This window comes from Bombina bombina, chromosome 2 (assembly GCF_027579735.1).
Source record: "Bombina bombina isolate aBomBom1 chromosome 2, aBomBom1.pri, whole genome shotgun sequence".
Lineage (NCBI taxonomy): Eukaryota > Metazoa > Chordata > Amphibia > Anura > Bombinatoridae > Bombina > Bombina bombina.
This window is the reverse complement of record NC_069500.1, coordinates 1,108,006,675-1,108,030,884: the sequence shown is the minus strand read 5'-3', so window position 1 is coordinate 1,108,030,884 and position 24,210 is coordinate 1,108,006,675. Positions and strand designations below refer to the sequence as shown.

At 35.8% G+C, this 24,210-nt stretch overlaps 1 protein-coding gene across 1 annotated transcript in view; it reads left to right on the top strand.

Moving 5' to 3' along the window:
* Positions 1–24,210, top strand: part of DCHS2 (dachsous cadherin-related 2) — a 546,419-nt gene that overhangs the window by 381,739 nt on the left and 140,470 nt on the right. Inside the window, exons 6-7 of the mRNA XM_053700224.1 lie at positions 2,870–3,106; positions 17,865–18,875. Of these exons, the coding sequence (XP_053556199.1) occupies positions 2,870–3,106; positions 17,865–18,875 (1,248 nt within the window). The remainder of the gene's footprint in view (positions 1–2,869; positions 3,107–17,864; positions 18,876–24,210) is intronic.

The following is a 24,210-nucleotide window of genomic DNA, read 5'->3' as shown; positions in this document are numbered from 1 at the left end:
CAAAGTATTTACACTTCGTTGGTTCTACATGAAAGCTGGTTCTATTGTGTTAAGCTTGATCTTGGCGACAAGTTTTTTTTTTATGCTACTGAGGTTAGAACAGGATTTTGTTGCTCAACAGTTTAACAGCAGATGCAAGGAAACACATATTTTGAAAAAAAAATATATCAAATATAGTTCTTGGTTTCTATGATAACTCAAGTCACTCAAATTATAATGTTTTCTTGAGGTATCAGATATGTTAAACATTTCATTTTAAATTAAGGAGCCATAATTTACTTTAGGAACCATGGTGTGGTGCAAAATATGTATTAAAATGAACATTTCTGCAAAAAACTAAATTGAAATAAAAGCTACAAGATAGGAAAATATTAGAATAAGGATTTTTTTCATCTAAGCATGATATACTTGAATATATCTCATACATGCTCAGATAATTAATCAGATGTTTGAATTTGTACCACATTTGCCAACAAAACCTTTCTCTGACTGCCAAAGTTATCAAGGCACGATGATAAAAACAGAGTATGATTATCAAGGGAAATTATATGAAATGTCTTCATGCGAGTGTCTTTTAGATATAAATTCTTCTGTACATAAGAAAGGCCATTCTAGAGCAGAAAACCTAATTACTTTATTTAAAATTAACCTTGCTTGAAATATGCAGTTGACCTAGATATTATAGCACAAAAAAATCAATTACAGCTCTGTGACCTTCATATCTTATGGTCAAACAGTTTAAACACTATTAAGGCATCATATGGGATGCTTACAACTGTTTAGCTTCATTCTTAAGATTTTTAATACATGTTTGCCAGATTTTAAGGTTAGTTTGGGTGATGAACTTATTTGGTGGACTTGGCCATCTGCCTACTGTCTGAATGGAGGCTTGGTTAATTCCTAAGAAAAGACCTAAACTGTGGTTGACATATAGCTATTGCAGCATTTCATGTTCACAGTTTAGCTGTGACTCTTACACCCATCCTTTAAAGGAAATAATGCTCTCAGATGTTATACACAATAATCTGTATTGAACAGGCAATTACCTTTGACTAAAAAGGTATAAAGCCAGTTTTCAACAGACAATGAATGAATAACTCAGCAGCTGACTTAATCAACAGACTGAGAAATATACTACTGTGTTATCTATTAAAATAGGTACAAAACTACATAAAAGCATCTCTATGTCATAAAGTTGCTTCAAAATCACTTTTCATGTCTAAACCTGAATCTTCTTAAAATCATGAATTGACTGAACCTGACAACAATGCTGTAACAAAAATGGGCAATTTGTATGAGGAGTTTATGTTGTATACAATTTCTGTATACTATTATTTCAATAGCATTGGATGTTAATGTGTTCGCTCTTTCCCCAGAATATTATCAGAGTAAGATAAAATAAAATCTCGCAAGGAATGTTGTGTTGGCTGTGAAAATAAAGTTGCTGTTACTCTGACTCTGAGCTATTACCATACTGTTTTAGTTGGTTGTGACAGTGTATATATACATACACACTATGGTTTACTACTAAGTGGAGAAAAGTTGGAACTAGTGGACTAGATTAAATTTGTACATATCTATCTATCTATATATCTATCTCTCTACCTATCTATCATCTATCTATGTATCTATCTATCTATCTATCTATCTATATATCTATCTCTCTTTCTACCTATCTATCATCTATCTATCTATATTCCCTACAGTCACTTCAATGAGGAAATCTTTCCATTTTAGTATCTACATTTTAAAGTTACAGTAAAGTCAACATTAAACTTAAACTGATTGGATAGAGCATGCCATTTTGAACAATTTCCAGTTTAATTATATTATCACATTTGTTTAGTTCTCTTGATAGAGTAATTCTAGGTGAGCTCAGGAGTGTGCACATGTCTTAAGCCATCTGACAACAGCCTTTGCAACATTGTTTATAGCAGTGAAACGTAAAGAAAGGCAGGCACACCAGGGAATCTTGAAATCTTTTACTCAGACATCAGTAAGGCAGCAGTACAGAGCAATGTTTCCTGGCTTCCTCTTGTTTATAGCAGTGTTATACATAGTTACAAACATGGCTGCCATAGATTACTATAGACATGGATGTGGCTATGCTCTTATCAGACATCCTAGGTTTAGTCTCCAGCAAAGAATACAAATAAAACAAAGCAAATTTGATAAAAGAACTAACTTGGAAAGTTGTTTAATTTGCATTCTCTATCTGAATCATAAGAGTTTAATTTTGACTTTACTCTCTTTTTAGTTAAAATGTTTGAGAGGATCTGAGATCTTCACTTGAGTGAATAAAGCCAATAATTTCCTTGCATTAAATGGTGCAAAAACTATTGGAGCTTATTTTGACAAGTGTGGGAACCTTTAGTGATGTAAGAAAACAGAACAAATATAGTGTTGTACCCTATTTTAAAACTATGGGTTTATAAATTATATTATGAAATTGGTGTTATTAACCAAAATAACTATTATAGTATAGTATTATAGTAAACTATTTGAGAATAGATCTGTACAAAACTGCATTTTGGCTAAAATAGTTTTTTTTACTACATTTGCAATATCAGAGCAAGTTATCATAATCTCAAATTAAAGGGTACCAGGTTTAGAAGTTGTTAGTGTAAGGAGAAATAGAAGCGGAATAAACTTCCAAAGAATATGGTAAGGACACATGCTGTAAGTGAATTCAAGAATTCCTGAGATGTGCAAAGGAAATCCTAAAGATTACCTCTATTTCATATACAAATATGGAGAGACTAGACGTTCCTTTTGTTTATTATGTACAATACAATTATATATTTCTATGTACCACTGTAATTTTTTTTTATCATGATCCATTAATATATATTTATTATTTTTTGCCTAGGAATTATCTACTTGATCTCCACTGTAAGCCACTTGGAAGATTCCAGGGTATCCTTGTCTGTTTTAGCCCGAGACAAAGGTGGTCTAACCTCGGCTGTAAATGCAATCATTATAATTAACATCCTACAGAGCTCTGTAGCTCCACCAATATTTGAGAAATCCCGCTACACCTTTTGTATTGCTGAAGATGTTCCTAAAGGCAGCGCAGTTGGTACTGTGAAAGCCAGGGAGCCATTAAGTAAGTATTTACTATATTTGCTTTTGAATAGCTGTAAAAAGGTGATTTTTTTTTTATTCACCATGAAAAGCATGACATGTAACATTTGTATTTTCTCTGTATAACCATTTTTGAAAAGGTCATCATCACTAGCAGTAATTGTTCACATCTCATAATGGAAAAAACCCATTCATTTAATGAACGTTATGGAGTTCATTACCCACATTCAATATGTTACTAAAAGCCGACTTCTTGAATGCTTGGGTTTAGCTGCACAGCACAACACATGAAAAATGTGATGATCATAAAAAACTAAACTTTGCATTGAAGCAATTGCCACTAAACTGAAGAATAAAAACTAAGGGCCGGATGATCTACACTGTGGATTTTCATACAGACCCTTGCAGGGGCTGCCCCGGTGGAATTATTGTAAAAAAGGGGCAGTCCCTGCGAGTAGCGACATGTTGCCTATTGAAAATAATAGAGCTTGTTGGAAACGGACAATTTGCAGCATTGAGCTAAGTTAGCAGTGAGCAGGGGGGGTCAGAATTTAAATACTGCAGCCAATATAAATCACATTACGCTGCCTTCTGCATATAGCATCTTACAATCATCTATATTTTCTTATGCATGTGTTTGTCTATTAGGGTTATAAGTATTTTCAGCGTCTTGAGAAAAGCTTGCTACATTTTAGTTAGTGAGAAAAAACTATGAAAAAATCTTTACAGAATTATGTTGGGATTAGAGACAATTTCATATACAGCCATGCTCATCCTAGTTTACAAAAAACAACAATTAAGCTTTGTATTTTGCACTTAAAAGTACACATTTCTAAGGGCTATTTGCATATCCAGTGTACTTGAATTACGATTTATACTGTGCATATTTAATTTGATTTATTTACATACAAATTTTACATTTTTGTGAAGAATTTTGTTACGATTTTTCATGCACCTTAAAGGGATAGTAAACACCAAAACTGTCCATTATTTAAAAAGATATATAATCCCTTTATTTACCATTCCCCAGTTTTGCATAACTAACACTGCTATAGAAATATACTTTTTACCTCTGTAATTACCTTGTATCTAAGCTTCTGCTGACTGCCTCCTTATCTTAGATCTTTTGACAGACTTGGATTTCAGGCAATTAGTACTCACTCTTAAATAACTTCAGGTGCATGAGCACAGTGTTATCTGCATGAAACACATGAACTAACACCCTCTAGCTGTGAAAAACTGTCAAATGCAGAGGCAGCCTTCAAGGGCTTAGAAATTAGCATATGAGCCTACCTAGGTTTAGCTTTCAACTAAGAATAACAAGAGATAAAAGCCAATTTGATGATAAATGTAAATTAGAAAGTTGCTTAAAATTGCAAGCCCTATCTGAATCATGAAAGTTTAATTTGGACTTTTACTATCCCTTTAACAATACATTTTGTTTCTGCACTCAATTATTAGTTTTGTAAAAGCTCCCCTTCTGTACCCATGACAAGTATCCAAAATGGATGCTTAAAGGGTCATAAAATCCAAAAAAATTATTTCATGATTCAGATAGAACATAACATTTTGAAACAGCTCATTTACAAAAAAATTTTTATCAAATGTTCTTTGTTTTCTTATTATACTTTGTTAAAAAGCAGTGAGGTAAGCTCAGGAGTGTGCATGTGTTTGCAGCACTATATGGCAGCATTTTTGCAACCATGTTATACATTAGCAAAAACAATAAATTACAGCACTATTTCCTGTCATGTAGAGCTCCAGGCATGTGCATACTACCTATCTAGATATATCTTCAACAAAGAACAACAGGAGAATGAAGCAAATTTGATAATAGAAGTAAATTAAAACATTTTTAAAATTGGATTCTCTATCTGAATCATGAAATAATTTTTTGGGGAAGTCATGTCCCTTTAAAGTCCCACTACGAAGAGATTTAGTTACTTGGGTAATTGTGAGGTACAATATCTCCATTTTGTATTCTCATGGGACATTTTCTAGTTTGCTTTTCAGTTTTCACATATATTATTTTTGAGCAAATGAAAACATGAGTCCGTTCATTTTTATGTTCCAAAAGACAAAAGGAAAGCTATATGGTCAAAATATTTTTTTACTTTTTTATTTGCACTGATGTCATTTATGGGAAATTGAGTGATAATAGAACTGATTGAAAATCTAACTCTCTGAGATTCTCTCTCCAAGAGTTATAAAAAAGCCAACTGTGAAAGTGGAATGAATTGCAAGATGAAAAGGATATTGTAGTCAGTTTGTGTTCCTGTGTCATCTTAAAGAGGTAATATCAGAATATTAGTTTAGTTTAATTTTGGAAGAAATACAGGGTTTATTTAGAGGGGTCACTGTTGTAAATGGAGGATACAAATGCTAAACATGTTACTGCTTCAAGGTTTACTGTTGTGTTTTATAATATTATTTAACAATGCAATGCAATATATTTCAGAGCTATTTTGTTAAATCATATGGGAGATAAAATAACTAATAAAATACAAAAAGAAAAAATGACTTCAATTAACACATGGCAGCTTCAATCTTTATTCATGTGAACAATGGCATTGACCCGAGTCAATCAAATGAGATTTGTTCTCATGGTAATTGTCCAATGCCTTTTCTGTGTGTTCGCTCTGAGCATTTAAAGCATATAGATAACAATAACAATAACAACCCATAGCACTTTTCTCCTGGTTGGACTCAATGTATATATGATCCATTTACATAAGGAGATTGAAGTTAGATCATTTAGTTGTGAAAGGCTTGTGTGAACAAGTAGGTCTTTGTTTGAAATTTTCGAAGGAAATGGCTTTTTTCACTGTTCTGGGAAGCGTGATCTATAGCAGTGGTTCTCAACCAAAGTGACCTCAAGGCCCGGTTAATTTGAGCTGGACATGTCCAGGGCCCGGTAGTTTTTAATATATATATATATAAGTAGCAGAAGCGGGCTGATCAGTCAAGCAAATAGGACCTGGGCCGAGGGACCAGCAAGTAGGGGGCCCTCAAATGGCATCTCCACGGATCCTGGTGCGTTCCTTAAAGGGACACTGAACCCAATTTTTTTATTTTGTGATTCAGATAGAACATGCAATTTTAAGCAACTTTCTAATTTACTCCTATTATCAATTTTTCTTTGTTCTCTTGCTATCTTTATTTGAACAAGGCATCTAAGCTATTTTTTGGTTTAGGACGCTGGACAACACTTGTTTATTGGTGGGTGAATTTATCCACCAATCAGCAAGAACAACCCAGGTTGTTCACCAAAAATGGGCCGGAATTTAAACTTACATTCTTGATTTTTAAATAAAGATACCAAGAGAATGAAGAACATTTGATAATAGGAGTAAATTAGAAAGTTGCTTAAAATTTCATGCTCTATCTGAATCAGAAAAGAAAAAAATTGGGTTCAGTGTCCCTTTAAGCTGGAGTTTTCAGTTGCCCTATCAGTAACTAAGCAGTTAATGGGGGTTTAGTGGGGCCCTGGAGTGTGGGGGGGGTCCTGCCGGGGGTCTGTTGCTGTTAGGGCCATGGATTGTGGGGTCTGGCCCTGAAGGTTGGAGGCCCTTTCTCTGGCCCTTAATGTTGGGAGTCCTGGCACTGGAGGTTGAGGGGCATGTTGGGGGCAGGGAGGCTACCATGTTCATTTGCATAGCATTGAATACATTTGGGTCAGTGTGAGACAGTTTTCCTGGGGCCTTGATTGGTCTCAGTCTACCCCTGGTGTGCAGTGGGGGAATGACAGGTCGGGGCCCACCAGCAGGGCTATCACGGCCCGGTACTGGGCCACGGCCCGGCTGTTGAGAAACCAGGATCTATAGAAATAGGCCAGCATGACTAAGTGCTTGGGCCCTACATTTGTACTTAATTTTTGGCACTGCAGGGTGTTGTCTGTTCAAAAAAGTGTGTGTTAAGACATAGGGAACCACTGTCTCTTTTAGATAGTATTGTCCCTAAACATGCAATGCTTTGTAAGACACCAGGCTAGTAGCATGCACTGTTTTAGCAGTGCAGGGAGTGGCGGCTTTGTATCATGTTGCAAAAATTTGACTTGCTAACCAGCATCCGTCTTGCATCAGTATTTTGTGCTAACTGTATGTATTGGAGTAGCTTTTCTGAGAGACCATATTAAAGTGCATTGCATTATTCCAGATGCTATATAACCAAAGCATGGTTATATTCTTTATTTGAAAGAACAGGGCTTAGACTGTGGCTGTGTTGCTGAGAAACTTCACTATCAAGCAACACACCAAGATATCTTACTAGTTCTGTGGTTTGTAGTTTTGATCCTCCACATACTAGACCAATATGCGACTTAGTTGCGATCATACAATCTTCTCCCATCACACATTTAGGTTCAATCATATGGCGCGTATCCTCCCCAGGAGATCATGATATGAGCTTGGTTTGAATGATATTATATTTGTGTGTTTCCTGAAAAAGAGTGATATCATAAAGCAATATGGCATGTGTAAGCTCTCTTTGGAAACATATACACCACAAAAAACATGGGAGATAAGATGGAAGCCTGAGGGATTCCACATCCCAAGGGGACAGGTGCAGAGGAGCATACTTCAGCATACTTCAGATGACACTCAGATAGAAATTATTTGAACCAGACTCAGTTACTCAGCTAACAAATATCCTGTAGGTTGTATGGTAAGGTGTCTTGGCCCACAGTTTCAAATGCAGAGGTGAGGTCAAGGGGCATAATACTGAGCACTAACCCATATAAGTTTTTTCCATCCGGACATCATTTAGTACCTTTACCAGTTTAAATTTGATGGTGATGCAAAGATGTTTGTTTGTACTTCATTTAAATGCCAGTATGGAAGAATTTAGAAGAATGCCCATTGTATGGAAGGATGCATTTTGCATCAGTCGGCGCTTGGTGAAACTGAAAGTAATTGTCCAGTGCATAAACTGAAATTGCCATCATTATAGAGAGTCATTGTAGATTAACTACTACATATCACCAAATTGTGTTACACAGGCTATTTAGGAGAGAATTAGATTGTTTCTATATTGAGGAGGGACACATTTATCATTTAATATTATGATCATCTGGATTGAAGACACATTGGAAGTACAGAGGGATAGTTTTATGGTCCCTGGATGATCAACAAAGGCACCTAGGGGTTGACAGACATTTATTTTAGTATGTTTTGAAAGATTCAGTGGAGAAGCATTGACACAATTGTTAAAGGTGAATTCAGAAGCAGACTTCACCAAACTAATCTGAATGGCCATCTAAAGATCTCTGATCCTATGGATCTGTTCTGTATGAATTTTCTGTGAATAGTAGTTGATACATCGAGAGTAAGAAACATGCTGATAGTGACTGACCAATTTACCAAATGCCTAAGCTTCCCCTATGAAGGACAGAAAGATACCATTACTGCCAGCTCATTACGGATTGCCGAGTTGCAGAGCTGGCTCCATTCTGATCATAAAAGTGCTCTTAACATTGCTAAATATGAAAAAATCCAAAACTATCTCATGCCATTCTGAAGAAAATGTTCTTCCTTAGAGGTTCAATACAGTCAAGCCTGCCTCAGTGTCAGGTGGAGAGACAGGCAGTTAAGTACAATACCCACACAAAGTATAAGTATAGAGTAACCCATAAATTAATGTGTAGATAGCAGTAACAACCAGCCTTAAAGTGACATGAAACCCAAACCTTTTCTTTCATGATTCAGATGGAGAATACAATTTTAAACAACTTTCTAATTTGCTTCTATTATAAAAATGTTTTCATTCTCTTGGTATCATTTGTTAAAGGAGCAGCAATGCACTACTGAACACATGGATGAGCCAATAATAATCGGTATATATATGCAGCAACCAATCAGCAACTAGAACCTAGGTTCTTTGCTGCTTCTGAGCTTGTCAAGCTAAACCTTTCAGCAAAAAATAACAAGAGAAGGAAGCAAATTAAATAATAGAAGTAATTTGGAAAGTTGTTTAAAATTGTGTGCTCTGTCTGAATCATGAAACAAAAATTTTTGTGTTTCATGTCCCTATAAGCTCTGGATACAGTCAGTACTGTACAGTACTATATAAATTTGCAGATATTGAGCTAGGAAAAATGGTACTGGTAAAGGATACAATCTGGTGTAGTACAGGTAACAGTCACAAAGGATCAGGCTTGAGCAAAGTTGAGGACAATCCAGGTTAGCAACAGAAAGGAAAACAATCCAGCGAGGTACAAGGGATTAAAGCAAAGCGTAGTCAAAGTCCAGTTCTGAGATCAAAGTAATCAGCAAATCCAATAAAGTACCAAGAGGAAGAGAAAAAAGGCAGAGTCCAGAATCCAAAACCAATTCAGCAATCCAAATAGCAATGCACAGCACACCCTGAGTAGTAACTCAGTAAACGGGTAATGACTGCTGGAAGAGCTGGGTTTATATAACCAAAGAGTAACTGCCCATTATCAGCAGCTGCAGTCAGGTGGAGCCAAAGTGCAGGAAAAAAAGCCAACTAGGCAAAGAAACAGGCTGCTGTTCCAAGTGCAAGGATAGCACACAGCAAAAACAATAGCCTAAGAAACTAAGGTCTGATGTTCAATCCCAGTTTGTGACAAATACTACTCAATTGGAAATGCTAGAGATCCTTGTGGATGCTGAAAAATAACCTGGGGTGTGCATGTTGAATCCATGGTTTCTAGTTGTAACTGTACTCAAAGTGAGGTTACAGAATATCCTTCTTAGTCTCTACTACTTGTATTTGGTCCAGAAGCTAAACTACCAATAGATCATCAATTTGGTATCTACTATGACAGTATGACCCATGATTCACACATTAGCATTTACTCAACCTAAAGATCTCTGGAAGGTTTATGATTTAGCATAGAGAGCTAGTTTCTAAGTTAATGAAAATAGCAAGAAATATATGATACTTAAATCAGACATAAAACATTCTGCCTGAAAAGCATGGCTGCATTAACTATTTGAGCCTTGGAAAGAAATCCCTTTTGAAGCTAATTCCAAGCTTCAAGGACTCCCTGCATACAATATTAAAGGTCCTGAGAGCTGAGTCATGGCTTGACATAGGAATCATATGTTGCCTGTTGCTCAACCAGAGGCTAGCTCTGATGAGGATAATCCGGGAGAAGGCCCCAGTGAGGGTATCTTCTTGGAATGCCTACCCTTATGACTTTAGCTTAGACTAGGGGTCAAATTATTTAAAAGTCTCTGGGCTGGCGAGATTATTTATAAATGTTTGCTAGTACTTCCCTGGAGAAATGATCTAACACCGCTTTTTCACCTTAAATCAGGGTGTCTCGCTAAGGGACATATACTGCATTTTTGTATGCAAAGGAGATGGGATGGATTAAAAAAGTGCACAATGAAAACAAAATATAAAAATCATACAAAAAGAATAACTGAACTATTTACACATAAATTTACAGTACAAAATGGAATGGTGAAGGTGCATCAAAAATCTTATTTAATCAAAAATGTCAAATTTGTATGTAAATTACACAGGAATAAATCATATTAAATATGTACAGTGTAAATCGTTATTAAAGTACATTGGATGTGCAAAGACACATAGAAATTAATGCTTACAGATCTCGTAGTTTTTTCTCGCAAACTAAAAGGTGGCGAGGTTGTGACAAAATACACAAAATACTTAAAGGGACAGTCTACTCCAGAATTTTTATTTTTTTAAAAGATAGATAATCCCTTTATTACCCATTCCCCAGTTTTGTATAACTAACACAGTTATAATAATATACTTTTGACCTCTGTGATAACCTTGTATCTAAGCCTTTGCAGACTGCCCCTTTATTTCAGTTCTTTTGACAGGCTTGCATTATCCAGTGCTGACTCCTAGGTAACTCCACGTGTATAAGCACAATGTTATCTATATGGCACTGTCTAGCTGTAAAAACTGTCACAATGCACTAAGAGAAGAGGCAGCCTTCAAGGGCTTAGAAATTAGCTTATGAGCCTACCTAGGTTTAGCTTTCAAAAAAGAATACCAAAAGAACAAAGCAAATTTGATGATAAAAGTAAATTAGAAAGTTGTTTAAACATTGCATGCTATTTCTGAATCATAAAAGTTTAATTTTGACTACACTTTCCCTTTAATACCCTAATAGAACAACACATGCGTACAAAAATAGAGGCAATTGTAAGATTCTATAAGAAGAAAGCAGCGCTATGTGATTTGTTTTTGATGCAGGATTTAAGTGTGCCCCCCTGCTAACTGTACTCTACCCAATGAAGTTACACTTTCCAGCAAGCTCCATTATTTTATATGGGAGACCTTTTTACCACTTGCGGGGACAGCCACTCTTTAAAGATAATTCCACTAGGGTAGCCCCTTTGAGGGTGACCGCTGCTCCATAACTTGTGTTTCTGGCGAGCATGCAGGCTCGCCAGAAACACGGGGCGCCAAGCTCCATACGGAACTTGATAGATAGGCCCCATAGGCACAATTGCTCACAGTCTGTTACTGCATGCATGTGTGCACATTTCAGTTGCATGTGGGCTCCGACTGATTGTTTGGTAGATTTGCTTTTCTTGCATGGTCAGCCTGTTTCAAATGACATCTCTGCCGCTACATTAAAACAAGAAATTCTGTTAATTTTAGGGTATTTTAATGTTGCTATTAATATTAATTAATCATTATCTTTACTTTATAATGTTTATTTTATACTGCAATTTGTGTTATAGCTGTTTGACAGAGTACACTGTCCCTTTAATCTCAACATATGGACCAAAAGCATTATGAAAAACTTGCATTATATAATTCTAAACATACAATAATATTCACAGTTTTGATTTGCTAAAATATTAGAGAATACTAAGACAATTCAAGGACACGTTGCTTTAAGTTATGATTCAAGATAAACCTTGACATGTTTTACATAGTATTCAGCAATAAACAATTTGACTGTCAGTAAAGTACAGTCTGAGCATATGTCACTTTATACAATAATCTATGAAATGCAGTATTTGTGCAACATTATATTCCTGTAAATGGATATTTTTAGATGTGTTTATTGGTAAAAGTACACCAATTTATAATTCACTTTAAGAAGGCAAGTATTTGCCATTACATTTTTTACTGTCAAATATTCTTGATCTAAAAAGTTCAAGTTTACTCAAAAAAAAGTGTGGGTTGTTAATACTTAGATAAGATAAAGAAGCATTGCTCACATAACACACCTAATATAAAAGTTGATTCCAACCTTTCCAATATTAGCCTTTGATAACTTAGCTTTGGTTTCGGCCGATATGGGAAGCATGTTTTTTGAGTGATTACAATATAAAATGGAAACTGATATATACAGTTCCCCTTTCACACTTCTTAAAGGGACATTAAAAACTTTGAGATGATAATATAAAATGATACATTGTATATAATAAAACAACTCTGCAATATACTTTCATTATTTATTTTGTCCTCTTTGCCTGTAATTCCATTCTGAAATTGTGAGCTTTTCAGTTCCTGTTAGAAATGGAAGTGCAGAACACTGTTAAATCCAGCACAATCATTGGCTGCACACTCTAGTGACCTATTTATAACTGACCCTAACTGGCCACAGCAGAGAAGGTAACACAAGTTACAACATGGCAGCTCCCAGTGCTTTATAGACACTAAAACTTTACACTTATTTTGTCACTTTTTAAACAACTAATGAAACTTTAAAAAATACATCTACATGTTAATCATAGACTAATCTTTTCTTTGAATGCATCATTCTATCCATCATGTATTTAGTGTTTAATGTCCCTTTAAGGTTATATTACATTTCTTTTTAATTAAACCCTATTTACAGTATAAGAGAAATCATTTATACAGGGAGTACAGAATTATTAGGCAAGTTGTATTTTTGAGGATTAATTTTATTATTGAACAACAACCATGTTCTCAATGAACCCAAAAAACTCATTAATATCAAAGCTGAATAGTTTTGGAAGTAGTTTTTAGTTTGTTTTTAGTTATAGATATTTTAGGGGGATATCTGTGTGTGCAGGTGACTATTACTGTGCATAATTATTAGGCAACTTAACAAAAAACAAATATATACCCATTTCAATTATTTATTTTTACCAGTGAAACCAATATAACATCTCAACATTCACAAATATACATTTCTGACATTCAAAAACAAAACAAAAACAAATCAGTGACCAATATAGCCACCTTTCTTTGCAAGGACACTCAAAAGCCTGCCATCCATGGATTCTGTCAGTGTTTTGATCTGTTCACCATCAACATTGCGTGCAGCAGCAACCACAGCCTCCCAGACACTGTTCAGAGAGGTGTACTGTTTTTCCTCCTTGTAAATCTCACATTTGATGATGGACCACAGGTTCTCAATGGGGTTCAGATCAGGTGAACAAGGAGGCCATGTCATTAGATTTTCTTCTTTTATACCCTTTCTTGCCAGCCACGCTGTGGAGTACTTGGACGCGTGTGATGGAGCATTGTCCTGCATGAAAATCATGTTTTTCTTGAAGGATGCAGACTTCTTCCTGTACCACTGCTTGAAGAAGGTGTCTTCCAGAAACTGGCAGTAGGACTGGGAGTTGAGCTTGACTCCATCCTCAACCCAAAAAGGCCCCACAAGCTCATCTTTGATGATACCAGCCCAAACCAGTACTCCACCTCCACCTTGCTGGCGTCTGAGTCGGACTGGAGCTCTCTGCCCTTTACCAATCCAGCCACGGGCCCATCCATCTGGCCCATCAAGACTCACTCTCATTTCATCAGTCCATAAAACCTTAGAAAAATCAGTCTTGAGATATTTCTTGGCCCAGTCTTGACGTTTCAGGTTGTGTGTCTTGTTCAGTGGTGGTCGTCTTTCAGCCTTTCTTACCTTGGCCATGTCTCTGAGTATTGCACACCTTGTGCTTTTGGGCACTCCAGTGATGTTGCAGCTTTGAAATATGGCCAAACTGGTGGCAAGTGGCATCTTGGCAGCTGCACGCTTGACTTTTCTCAGTTCATGGGCAGTTATTTTGCACCTTGGTTTTTCCACACGCTTCTTGCGACCCTGTTGACTATTTTGAATGAAACGCTTGATTGTTCGATGATCACGCTTCAGAAGCTTTGCAATTTTAAGAGTGCTGCATCCCTCTGCAAGATATCTCACTATTTTTGACTTTTCTGAGCCTGTCAAGTCCTTCTTTTGACCCATTTTGCCAAAGGAAAGGAAGTTGCCTAATAATTATGCACACCTGATATAGGGTGTTGATGTCATTAGACCACACCCCTTCTCATTACAGAGATGCACATCACCTAATATGCTTAATTGGAAGTAGGCTTTCGAGCCTATACAGCTTGGAGTAAGACAACATGCATAAAGAGGATGATGTGGTCAAAATACTAATTTGCCTAATAATTCTGCACTCCCTGTATATATATATTTCCAATCAGTAATTGAGAAAGCATCGGTTTATGGTTTAGCGAGCTATACATCTGAAATCAAGACACTACAGATTCTATTAGAAAGAGGAAGTTTTAACTTATCCTATCTTCTAACACTGGATTTTCAAATTTCTCACACTGTAAATTGTGAAATTGCTCCATTGCAATAATGGAGTAACTTTGAGGTATATTTCCCGGTCACCTTTATGACCGGTAAAACCAATGGGTTTGTGCTTATGTGACCAGGACATTAATAATGTAGCCACAAAAACTGGAAAACACACTGTTGTGAAGAGTTTTACCTTTGATAACAGAAAGGCGCGGACCCTTTTCAAATTCCAGGTTACTAAGGAGTGAGCCCATTTGAAATCCTGGTCACGAAGGTGCGGCTCCTTTTTAAATCTTCTTGGTGCAAATTTCTCTACACTAGGGAGGTTCACTAACAGCGTCTGCTTTCCACAATCCCATTTGAAATCCTGTTTATGAAAATGACTGTACAGAAGCTGACAATCACGACAATGCAAGTGTGGATTAAAGCCAAACACTTACAGAATGCACGATTGCTACATGACATTTCTAGATGTTAGTGTCCTGATTTCTGTTTTCTCAATAATCTTGCAGATTCAATTAGCTTTATAGGACATGGGTCCTGCCCACTGCAGATGGACTATACAATAGCAGTGAAACAAGGTTTAGTGATTCTAGACCATATATGCAAATACATATCTAAAATGTCTTGCACATATGCAACATAGTAGAATTATTCTAAATAGTCTTACAATACTTGCAAATATGTCAAACAGGCCTTTTTGTGACTTTATTAAAGGGACATTATACACTAGATTTTCTTTTGCATAAATGTTTTGTAGATGATCCATTTATATAGCTCATACAGGTTTTTTTTTTTTTTAAATGTATAGTTTTGCTTATTTTTAAATAACATTGTGCTGATTTTCAGACTCCTAGCCAAGCCTCAAAGTTTTAGGAGAATACTGATGTATACCTACTCCAGCTTGCTCCTTTTTGTGTAAAGAGTATTTTCATATGCAGAGGAAGGGGGGAGGGGGGAGTGTTTGCTTTCACTGGGTGTTCCAGTCAACCTAATCAAACGTGCTAAACTAAGAGCTTCTAAGTAAGTTTTGAAAAGGTTTTATACTGGATTTTTAGATCAGTATCTGTGCATATTATTCTTTATAAACTTGTCTATTAGATGCAGTTATATAAAAATTGGTGTATACTGTCCCTTTAAGTGCCTTTAGGTGTCAAATTCACTAAGTTCAAAATGGTCTAAAAAACCTGTAGAAAAGTATCAAGAAAATGTATTATAATAAGTGAGAGCGTTACAGCTCCATGTTAGAAAGGGTATTTTTTTTTTAGCAAGTACTCATAAAAATGCTCAGTATCGGCACCGATACCGATACTAGTATTGGTGCATCCCTAATATATATATATATATATATATACATACATACATATACATATTTATACATGTGTATGTATGTATCTCTATCTTAAAGCCCTATCCTGCTTTTTTTTTTAACTCCTGAGACCTCATATATTTGAGCCCTTATAACTTTTTTTGTGCAATATCTTTTTTAAATATTTTGTAATACTTTGTAATGTATTTTTGACGTGTTTTGTGATACTTTTTTGTTTTGCAAAACAGCTAATTAGAGCTCTGAGGATGCGCTAATCATTCTAGTGTAAGTCGCAATTGCACTTATGCGTTCGCATTTACTTTCAACTACGATCCCTAAACCCTACGCGTGCAAACACCCGCGATAATCCCCTTTTCACTCATGTGTAACTTTTAGCACATTACTCGTAATCTATACATACATATATATATATATATACTCCAAAGAAATACCTCACACTCAGTTTGTTAAGCAAGGATGTTACCACTTTAGTCACAGGTTTGTGGTACAATCACATCCTAATATGTCCAACAGTTCAGTCCTCCACCTGAGACCTTTGTCAAGGATACAAACATAACACAAACACCCACCTTAAGAAGGATTCCACAAAAGATTCAAACACACCTCCCATTAGAAAAAAGAAAAACCGGAACAGCAGGCATCAACTTCCGGTCATGACGTTATAGTCGGAACAGTCACAAAAAACGAGTGACTTAAAAAACAATAAAACATATCTAAATAAAACAATCAAGGTAGAACACCCATCAGAGGGGCTTAACCACATCACTGTCTTTCTATTAATAACAAAAAAACTTCCAAAAATGAAAAAAATAAAAAAAGAGGCAAAAAAAGATCCGTTGCCATAACAACCAATATGCAACAGCTTGCATAGTCACTACATACCTAGGAAGTTATTGCATCCTGTTTCATGCCTATACACATATATACAATTACATGAATACTTAATTCAAGTTATGAACATTATCCACAATTGAGTAAATCATACTTCATGTTATACTGAACTAGTTCTATGAGGGGTCAATCTAACTCTTCACCTAACTGCCTGAGTAATATGACCAAGTGGAACAACCATAGATAAAACTTAAGCACATAGATAAAGCTTTTAGAACACTGAATATTATTAACAGCAGTAAATCATCTTTCTTCCCTGCTTGTTAAGACCCCAGGATGCCACCGTTTGTAATTTGTAGATCCACTCAATCTCTCTTTTGAGTAGTAACTTATTCACATCCCCACCCCTGGGGGTCTGATCAAGTCAGAAGACCCCCTCAAATATTTACTTGACATTAAAGTCTATTTGTATTTATTCTGCGTGGAAGAGTGTTTTTCTAAATGTAAAGTATGTTTGTTTTTTTGTTGCTGTTTTTTTTTTATTTTTAAAGTGGAAGTATCTATCATGAATAAATCAGTTTTTTTGTTTGTTTTTGTTTTGATGTTTGTAGAGGCTTATCCCGCCCACCAATGAAAATGTGAACAATAATTACCTAGTGCCAGTTGTGCTTAAATATGGTTTAACATCAATTTGTAAAACTTAAACTTTCAAAACATATTTTACAAAATAACTTATTTATAGTCTTTTATAAGGTACACATAAATTACCTTGTTACCGTCAACACCTGATCTGCTTTGTTTTATGCTTCTAAAATTTTACTGGAAATGAAACAATTACATCAAGTAATGCAATTTGTCAAAATGATAAGGACTTTTCAGCATAGATTGTAAGTTCCCACGGGAATAGGGCCCTCAATTCCCCCTGTATTTTGTCTGTAAAATTTTGTGTTTTATCGTATTGTTTCTATCGTACTGTTATCTTTGTACCCATGGGCAACGCTGCGGAATCTGTTGGCGCTTTATAAATAAAGAATAATAATAATAATTACATAGCAGATTTAGTAAATTATTTTGTTTTAATATCACTTGATATTTTAATGCTTATTTCTTACATTTCAGGTTCAAAGGAATCAATTTCATACACAATATTATCCGGAGATCTACATCAGATGTTCACTATAAACTCTCAGTTTGGCATAATCAGAACCAAAAAGCAACTGGACCATGAATTTCAACCTCTTGTGGTACTTACGGTCCAGTCCCAATTAGGAAGTTCTGCAATCTTCAGCAGCACTCAGGTCAATATTACAATCACTGATGTTAATGATAACACACCAACCTTTCCTACAGAGAGTGATAAAATAAGTATATACCAAAGTACTGCACCAGGCACTGCCTTGTACATTGCACATGCAGAAGACGTTGATAGTGGAAATAATGGATTTATAATCTACAGTATTGCAAATGAAAAGGATAATATGTTTTTTATTGACCCAAATATCGGAATTCTTTATCTCAACAGCACTTTAACAATGGCCTGTGATTATATAATTCCAATTATGGCTGAGGATAGTGGTCACCCTATCTTAAGTTCCCTTCTTATGTTGACAATTAGTGTGAAAAAACATAAAGGAGCTAATGCATTGACATTTGGAAACATGGTGCATCAGATTGAAATAAGTGAAGATTTCCCCCTGGAGTCCAGGATACTTCAAGTTAAAGCATTTATTCAGGGTGAAGAAAGCTCTAAATCCAAAATAATTTACTCTTTAAGCCCTGTTGTTAATTCTATTGCATTTGGAATCCAACGCAGGACTGGGTGGATTTTTTTGCGGAGGTCTCTGGACTATGAAGATACTAAGCTATACAATTTGAAAGTAATTGCTAGCTGTGTTGAAGATGGGGAGCAACAGACAGCAACTGCTTCTGTTATTATAAAAATATTAGATGAAAATGACAATAATCCTGTTTTCAACAGTGATGTTTATTTCTTCACTCTCAATGAAAATCCAGTTCCACAAGGTGTGATTGGCACAGTTAGAGCTTTTGATAGAGACTCTGGAAATAATGGACATTTATCATACTACCTCTTGTCTGAAGGAAATGATTTCCTGGTTAGTTCCAAAACAGGTAACTAATTAAACCACACATTATTTCTTTTTACAAGATCATTTACACCTAGTCTACAAAAGCCATTCGCATTTTTATTCGATGTTTTTAATTTATAAGATACTACACTATTTGAGTAATGTCTTTAATTGCCTTAAAATGCATATTGTCTGTTAATTTTCTTTAAGTACCTAGATCTGGCTATGATCATCTTTTCAGAACACAGTATGTTCCTAGGTGGATCTAATAGTGCTGTAGCCAAAAAATAAAAGATGTATAATTAAATACTCCAACATCCCTAACAACCCTTAGCTAGCATGGGTAAGCTCCTCTAGGATAACACTGTAGATAATTAACAAATGAAGAAAACAAACAGTACATTTACTACTTTATAATGCACAAAAATCAATTTTAGTTAAATAAAATCATGTTTTGCTAACCATATATTACATTCAATAGTAGTCATTGATGAAAAATTTATGTATGTTTTTTACAAAATCTTGAAAAAGGTTTAATTGTTTTTTAATTTTTTTTTTTTTACTTCTTTAATTTATATAAACATTTTCTTTGCTGTATAATATTAACCAAGCATAAATTAGCAAACCAATACAGAAAGAGTCAAAATGTCTGTTCCTGTGTCAACATAAAATCTAAATGGTTAATTGAGAAGACAGACAACTAATGATGTTCTGAAAGATGTAATGACGATTGTTATGGAACTAAGATATATGCTTTTATGGTATTATAAGAGGTGATATGAATTTTTGGGAATAACTTGAATTAAGGGAATATTAAATGAACAGTATAGTCAAAATTAAACCTTCATGATTTAGATAATTTTAAACAACATTCCAATTTGCTTATATTATTTAATTTGCTGTTTTCTCTTGGTATCCTTTGTTTAAAAGCATACCTAAGTAGGATTTAGAGCAGTAATGCACTACTGATTTGTAGCTGCACATATATGCTTCTTGTCATTGGCACGAGCGAGCCTGCAGCCAAGAGTTAAGACGCAGCAGTCATCAGACCACTATTTCTTAAGCTATTACGCCAGCTGTTAAGCAGCGTATCTCAATTTTCTTGGACTTTCCGACCAGGTAGTTTTAAAGCCTCTACATGAGCAGAAGGCGGCATTGCGCACTTTGCGTAGTGTGCAATGTAAAATGTGAGTAGCATATTGCTGCCCACTAGATGCGATCCTGAGCGAACAGGGGCAAAGATGTACTCCCTTCTCTACCCGGCCTTTGATAAATTTGGGCCTAAGTGGTTAACTCATACAAAATTAAACATAAATTCAAAGTTGTGCACCCAGCAAGCTGTACTCCTGTCATTAGTATAACTAACAAGTAATTGTAAATAGACTTACAAATAAGAATAAGTAACTTAAATCTGTGAGAAAAATTCCACCAACTGAGCCCTATCAGAGTCAGAGCTAGATTTGTATTAGTTAGAAAAAAATGTTTTTCTTATCCATTCATACACTAAAGTTTATTAAGTCGATATATTTAACCACACATACATTTAGCAAGAGCTAAAAATTAAAAACACTACACCCAAGTTGAGCTATGGTTTTTAAATTAATCTGAAATCAGCATAGAGGGTATCTTGCAGCAAAAATATAAATATAGGCTAAGCCCTTACAATCCGAGGGCTAGTTTAAGTTTAATTTTACCAAGTTTGTTATAAAGCTGCAATTTACCAGACCAACAAGGGTGAGCAAGTTAAAAAAAGGGAAAGACAAAGCTTATCCCAGAGGACCCCTGACGTACGTTTCACAAAAAACGCTTCCTCAGAGGGGTCATTAGTATGTCTGTACTAAATGTATATACAACATTTAGTCTTGCATAAAATAATACTAAATAGATTTAAAGTCCTTCTGAGTAGGAATATATTATCACACCAAACACACAGGTAGCAAGGGACAGCCACCTTTTAAAAAGGGGTCAACAAATGTCAGCATTTAGACATTGGAACGGTAGAAATAAAATGCCTCCCTTGAAATTCATTGTGTTGATATTTCTCTATGTTAACATTCAAATACTGAGAACTAACATTAAATTACTGAATGTAACATAAAAATTACATTTTAATGTCACGTTTGAAAATTAACATTCAAATGTATTTTAATGTTTCAAATATTTAATATTCAAGCTTTACATTTAAATATTACATTCACTAAACAATAAAAATATCATTACGTATGTATTTAGTTATTTCTTATTTGGCAAAACGTTAATCGTTATTTAGAATAAACTAATGCCGCTAGCATTTGTTATTTGTATCAAAAACATTCACATATCCTACATTCAACTCTTTTTTCAAAGTCATTTTTGCACTAGTGATATTTATGAGCTATTTTTTATAAAATACTCGCTAAACTTCATTAATTGGTACACAACTGACACAATAGCCCCAAATATCATACTCTGGATTTCAAGGTTTCGGTCCAGTGAGTGAGCAGCATCCACTGCCTGCAGTTATCATTACACAAGCAATTGCTTGTAGCCACACCCCCTGCTCTCATGCGAGAGAGGGCCCATCAATCATCTTGGTCAATTTAGCTCTTAAAGGGACAGTCAACACCCATGAAAACTTTCTACCATACCTTAGATCAACAAAAAAAATGATCCTGCACCTCATCCCATCTTCAATAACACTAACGTTAGGTGGCTAATCTTCAATGAACATTTAGTTAACAGCGGCAGATATGGCCGCCAAACTCCTCCCCCTCCGTACCTTTCTTGTTTTAAATAAATACTCATTCACAGGGGCACTGTTCTATTTCTAATGCGCTATTAGAAATAGAACAGTATCTCCTTGAACACGGCTAAAGAATCTGGCCGAGGATTTGATTCTCATTGGCTGATGGCTTGCAGAAGAAGCCTCCTACGTAACAGGGGGAGGAGTTTGGTGGCCATATCTACCGCTGTTAACTAAATGTTCATTGAAGATTAGCCACCTAACGTTAGTGTTATTTAAGATGGGATGCGGTGCAGGCTCATTTTTTGCTGTTGATCTATGTATGGTTGTTGATCTATGTATGGTAGAAAGTTTTCATGGATGTTGACTGTCCCTTTAAGACTGCAGCATCTAGCCTTTCAGGCCTGCTCACATGAGCCTGCAACTTTTGGGCACAAAAGTTGCATCCACAGCTTCATAAATAGTGCCCCATAAATGGTATATGTTGAATCTAATTTAAGAACTGCTAAATTATATTCCTTAGAGTAATTGTTTTTGTAACTTTAGTAAATACCCATATATGGCCTAGATTATGATTGGAGTGCAAAATTGTACTTTTACGAAAGCGATATTTGTGCTCCACTCAGTAATACCAGTGTATGCAAAGGTGTGCCAGTATTTCAAGTTAAGCGCAATGCGAATGCGACCTCGCATTTGCATTGCCTGGAAGCTTTGCGCTCATGAGATCGCACTTCCAAAGACTTTGTTCAGATGCCGTGAGACACAGCAAATAACCTAGTGCAAAGTAGGGGGTAAGTCGTACAGCTTTTGGGCAGCAAATTAAAAATATATACTGTATGTGTATGAATATATACATATGTATTTATGTGTTTATATGTGTATATACATAAATGTCAAAAACACATTCCCCATAGTCTACAGTGTAAAGGTACTTTTCAGTGCTGTTTTTTTCCCCCCAAACACCCCACATTCTCTCACTTTAACCCCTTATAACTGCTTTGTGCAGTTATTTTTAATTTATTTAAAAAAAGATGCTCATATTTTTTTTTTATAATAGGAATTGTACACTTTATTAAGGGGGCAATCAGGGGACTTTTTTTGCACCCATAAATGGGTAAATTTGCCTGTTTACGGAAGCACGTTAAATTAGTGCTCCACTCGTATTCTAGCCCTAAGGGGCCGATTTGTCAAGCTCCGTATGGAGCTTGATGCCCCTTGTTTCAGCTCTAAAGACCGCTGCTCCATAACTTGTCCGCCTGCTCTGAGGCCGCGGACAGAAATCAACCCAATCGAATACAATCTGGTTGATTGACACCCCCTGCTAGCGGCCGATTGGCTGGAAATCTGCAGGGGGCGGCATTGCACCAGCAGTTCACAACAGTGGCGTAGCGTGGGTTGTCAGCGCCCAGGGCAAGGTAAGAATTGCGCCCCCCTAACCCATTATAATTATTATATTATAACATTTACATGCTATGGCAGTGGCTGATATATTGCAGTCAATAGGGTTGGCATCAGTTATCAGTATCTCTGCCACCTTCTAACACTGCGTTTTCCTGCATTGTACTTTCAGATCTTTTCTGTTATAAGATATCTTTTTTTTAGAATTAAGCCTGCAATTGTTTTCCCTATAAAAGAAGGTATCATCTTTCTGTGTGTTTCTTTTGTTATTTTATTTGCTACCCTTTTTCTACATGTTTATTCTGCATACTTGCAGCTTGCTCCTGCTTATAATAAAATAAAAAAACACCAGACTTCTCTCTTCCCATGAGACACACATACGATAAATGTTGCAAAGTTAGTGTAGCTCAGCTACACTAACTTTGCAACATTTATCTTATGTCTGTTTCATGGGAAGAGAGAAGTCTGGTGCTTTTTTATTTTATTATAAGCAGCAGCAAGCTGCAAGTAAGCTCACTGTGGGGGGGGGGCACCGCTGGAGTTTGGGACTGTCTAATGTCTGGTGGAGGCTGTGAACCAAGCGCTTTGCGCCCCCCATAATTATGCGCCCGGGGCAACCGCCCCTGTGGCCCCCCCCACGCTACGCCACTGGTTCACAAGAACTACTGGTGCAATGATAAATGCCAACAGCGTATGCTCTCTGCATTTATCGATGTGCGGCGGACATGATACGCTACATTGTATCATGTGCGCTCACACATTAATTATTATACCCCTACATGTTAGTTTAAAGCATCTGCAGTTTTACTCCCCAGCCTTCTTACAAGTTAATTTATTCTACATCAGCTGTAGAGTTTGTTCAGAAGTTAGTAACTTGCTTTAGTAGTGATTAAGACATTGTTTTCCCTACTTTTAAACTTAAAAAAAGTTTTGGGATGAACCAGATAATCAAAGTATAATACTAATCCCAATATTGACAGCACCACTTACATTAGAATTGTAGAGAAGGTACATGGGGAAAAAAACACAACTATGCGTTTCCTAAACCTTTAATAAACAAATAATATAACTCCCAGCACTCAAATAGAGTATAATATAAAAAGCATATCTATCATAAACCATAATATAGATCACATGAGAAGATCCCAATACCATACATTCACCCATTCATCACATAAATAGCAACAAGCCTTGTAGGCAGCAGTCTTTGTGTAATGCATGGGATCTCTTCTAAACACTACTATATAAAAATGGATCA